Source organism: Apium graveolens, chromosome 9, assembly GCF_009905375.1.
Source record: "Apium graveolens cultivar Ventura chromosome 9, ASM990537v1, whole genome shotgun sequence".
Taxonomy (NCBI): Eukaryota; Viridiplantae; Streptophyta; class Magnoliopsida; order Apiales; family Apiaceae; genus Apium; species Apium graveolens.
The window spans coordinates 214,961,574-214,966,213 of NC_133655.1; the positions used below are offsets into that span (position 1 = coordinate 214,961,574).

Here is a 4,640-nt window from a genome sequence, read left to right on the forward strand (position 1 = left end):
TTTAAAGTATTCTGCCTTGGGGCCTGACTTATTTATCTATTGTCTGTATAAAATCCTAACTTTTTTGTGCCCGCATTCCTCTTTATTATGCTAGCTAATTTTCTTATTTTTGTGTAATCTCACCATGCCTCTACTGACAAGAAGTTATCATAACCCTGGCCGCGTATGGCGGGCGTTACACCTTCACAACGAGCCTAATTAATTAGCTCGCGTCATTTGTTCAATCAAACAAAATTAACAAAGAATGCTAAGTGGAACAGGCTCGCAACATTACTAACCCACAAGTTTTGCACGCGTTCTTGCACTGGCGAGCCGGGAAAATTGGCTCGCTACTTGCTCAAGTATCCCCACCTCGCATAATGTGACCCTGACCATGCTTGATGAAGGGTCGGGCTCCCTGGGTCGCATTTGTGGTCCTGCGAGCCGGAGTATGGGCTCGCATCATGGGCCTACACCTCTTTTTATCTTTATTTTTTATCTGCTTTATGCTTATATCTTTCTAAGCGGGCCGTGGCCCAGCTCGTTTCCTATACTTGTTGTCAAGCGGGCCGGGGCCCGGCCTGACTTGTGATTTTAACGTGTTAATAAAACAACCGTTCTGTCCTCACATGGGTTCCCAAGGATGGGCTCCCCTGCTGGATATTTAATCTATTAACAGGAGTTAAAATATGAAGTGCACAAAATAGATATCAATCGTTCATTCATAGATAATGGAAAGTGAAATGAGTACATATTTGTGATCTCAGTGAGGCACCTATATGGCACTACCCCCCGAGACTTAGTAGTATTGTAAGATAGTACTAAGTCTGAAAAGAATAATATTACTGACAATATTTGCGGAGGTGTTCCGCGTTCCAGGCTCTCGGGATCAACTTGTCTTGCATATCATTGAGGTGGTAGGTTCCCTCCCAGAGCACCGACTTTATCTTGTAGGGGCCTTCCCAATTCGCTCCAAAGACTCCGTGACTCACCACCTTGGTGTTCGGCATGACCCGATGCAGAACCAAATCTCCCACCTTGAAAGTCTGGGATCTAACCTTACTGTTGTAGTGCCTAGCTATCCTCTGATGATATGCTGCTACCCTGATCTGAGCATCTTCCCGAGTTTCTTTGATCATTTCCAAATAGAGCCTATGGTTGACCTCATTTGCCTTTAATTCATAGTTGTCCCTCCGAAAAGATCCTGTCCCCACTTCAATGGGCACCATAGCTTCACACCCATACACCAGAGAAAAAGGGGTCTCTCCAGTTATAGTTCGGGGTGTCGTGTTGTAAGACCATAAGACCTGGGCGAAATCTTCTGGCCATGTTCCTTTTTTCTCTTCTATATTTGCCTTCAGGATGTGCTTAATGATCTTGTTAACAGCCTCTGTCTGCCCATTACTTTGGGGGTGGCAAACCGCACTAAAACTCTTCTGAATCCCCAACTGCTCACAAATTTCCCGCATTTCCTTGCTATCGAACTGTTTCCCTTTGTCAGATATCAACTTGTAAGGGATGCCATAGCGGCACACAATAGTACTGTGCATAAATTCCTTGAGCTTTTTTGCTATGATAGTGGCTGGAGGCTCGGCCTCTGCCCACTTAGTGAAGTAATCTACCACAACCACCGCATACTTGACACCTCCCTTGGCCTTCGGAAGTTCTCCAATTAGATCAATCCCCCACATAGCGAAGAGCCAGGGGCTCATGAGGGATGTTAGGGGAGCCACATGGCTGTTATAATAATTGGCATATCACTGACACTTATCACAGGTTCGGGAGAATTCAAAGGAATTTTTTTTATTGTTGTCCAAAAGTAACCTTGACAGAGGATTTTCTGAGCTAGAGAGCTACCCCCGAGTGATTGCCGCAAATGCCCTCGTGTACTTCCCTTAGAATATAATTGCACTCATCCCCATCTATGCACTTGAGGAGGGGCATGTTGAACCCTCTTCTATATAAGACCCCATCGGATATCACATAGCGGGCTGTTTTGTATTTTATCCTCCTTGCCTCATTCTTTTCATCCGGGAGTGAACCATCTTTTATGTAGGCTAAGATAGGTGCCATCCACGTGGGGCCGAGGTTATTACTGAGGCTACCCACCTCTTGCTTGGGCACACTAGGATGCCTCTGTATATCAAGGGGCACGACCCCTAGCAGGGTGGCCTCACGATGCGAGCCGAGTTTAGCTAGCTCGTCCGCGCCTTTATTCTGCCCGCGCGGGATTAGTTCCAGCCTCACCTCGTTGAACCTTGCGATTATCCTCTGCGCGTACTTCAGGTAAAGCTCCGTTCTTGGACCTTTAGCTTGATACTCCCCGTTTATCTGATAGACCACGATCATGGAGTCACTAAACACATTCAAATTCTCCACCTTCATTTCTAGAGCTAGCTTGAGACCGTTGATCAGGACCTCATATTCAGCATCATTATTGGTTGCATGAAAGGCCATATGGGTCACACGTCTGATCTTGTGCGCCTCTGGACTGCTTAGCTCAATTCTGGCTCCTGCCCTATCACCATTAGAGGCTCCATCCACAAATAGGCTCCACCATGGGGCACTATTTGGGCTCCACAGCCCAACTTCTTCTGTGCTAGGTATGACAACAAGGGCTCCCGGCTCCACTTCTTGATGTGGAGGAAATTTTAGCACAAAATTGGCCAGGGCTTGGCCTTTGATTGCGATCCTTGGCTTATAATCCACCTTGAATTGGCCGAGCTCAATAATTCTCTTCAACATTCAACCAGAAGACTCTGGCTTGTGCATCACTTGTCTGAGGGGGTAAGAGGTTCGCACTTCTATCTTGTGCACCTGAAAATAGGGCTAGAGCTTTTGGGAGGCCACGATCAGAGCATATGCTAACTTCTCGAGGCTTGTGTACCGAGTCTCGGCGCCGGCTAGCCTTTTACTCATATAATAAACCGGGAGCTGGATACCATCTGATGGAATTTACGGATGAGCGGAAGCGTGAAATAACAATTTATTCCGTAAAAACCATATACCGCACATATAGAAAAATGTATAAAAGGGAAAAACTGAGGAATCGTAACCATACCTCGTGAATCGAAGCTTTATAAAATTGGAGTGCTAGCAGTTGCTCCTCAGTGTGTGAAGCACTCTACCGGTATCCACCAAGAACGATCCGCTTCGATGAACCTTTTTATAAAACTAAGCTTTTATAAAAATGGAGTTTTTGGGAGAGAGAGAGAGAAGAAGAAGATGGAGGCTAGGGTTTTCACAAAACCAAAATTGTGTATCTTGTTTTTTGAGCCATCCATCTCATTCTATTTATAGGACTCTCCTAGGGTTTTATAATATATCTTTATATATATTAACCCCAACATTTTATCTTCATAAAATGCTTTAATAATAATTAAAACTATTTTAATCATTATTTCTTTTTCTTAACTATTTAGAAAATAATTCTCTCTCTCATTTTTCATCAAAGAAAATATTCTTTTATGGTGTGACCCTGTAGGTTCAATATTATGCCGGTAGTAGAAATAAATAATAATAAACTTTTATTAATTATTTATATGAATATTAAAATTCACTAAATATAATTAACTGATTAATTATATTTATTCTACATCGTGAGTGATGCTTCTCAACATATCGCGACTATCCGGATAATATGAATTCACTGCTTAGAATACCAAGAACCTGTCAGTGAATAGTTACCATACAATTAATTCCTTCTACCCTCCAATGTCCTGATTAAATACAAGGCATGGATCTTGTGTCAAGCCTATCTAATTTAATCATTTGCTTTCCCATTCACTATGCTCAGTTCTATGTAAATTAGAAACTCCTTTCTAATTTCATTCACTCTGGCCAGAGATTCCTGAACTAGCATAAGTGGATCAGCTTAGAACATTCTCTTCCTTCACTGGAAGGGGTAGATCCTTTATTGATCATACACTATCTTCGTGTACAAATTCCTATACCCAGTAGAGCCCTAATAATTGTCCCTGGAGACTAAGAACTAAACCAAAGCATAGTTCAGTGTACACAAGATGACTATGATGACCTTAAGTCTAAGGATACTTGTACAACTATCACTATGTGAACAACTGCTGACACGTGAGTGAACTCCATCAGTTGTTCAACTGTGCGAGTCATGTTCAGTGAACTTATTCTATAATAAGCACCTACATACTAGCTATAGTGTCAACACACAAATATCTATGAGAACAGAGATCGTTCAGAATGAAGCAAGCATAGTATGTACCGATCTTTGCGGATTATTAATTACCAGTTAGTAATCCTATGACCAGGAACTATTTAAGTTTAGAGTTATCATATTTTAGGTCTCACTATTATGATCTCATCATAATCCATAAAAAGCTTTACTCTAAACTATGGTATATCTTATTTAAACACTTAAATAGATAGAGCCCGTAATAAAACAAAACAAGTCTTTTATTAATATCAATGAAATCAAAACAGATTACATAAAAAGTTATTCCTAAATCCTCATTCATGATTGGACTTAGGACATATCTCTTTCAATCTCCCACTTGTACTAAAGCCAATCACTCTAGTATCTAATACACATCTTGTCTTTATGACGATCAAAGTGACTTTCAGAAAGTGGCTTTGTGAGTGGGTCTGCTATGTTGTTATGTATGTCATCTTTCTTTCAATACAATACA

General features: G+C 41.6%; 1 protein-coding gene across 1 annotated transcript; it reads right to left on the reverse strand.

Annotated features, from left to right (window-relative positions):
* Positions 1-1,824: 1,824 nt before the first annotated feature.
* Positions 1,825-2,724, reverse strand: LOC141685935 (uncharacterized). Its single transcript, XM_074491009.1, has one exon. The coding sequence runs from the start codon at positions 2,722-2,724 to the stop codon at positions 1,825-1,827; it is 900 nt and encodes a 299-aa protein (XP_074347110.1).
* Positions 2,725-4,640: the final 1,916 nt, after the last annotated feature.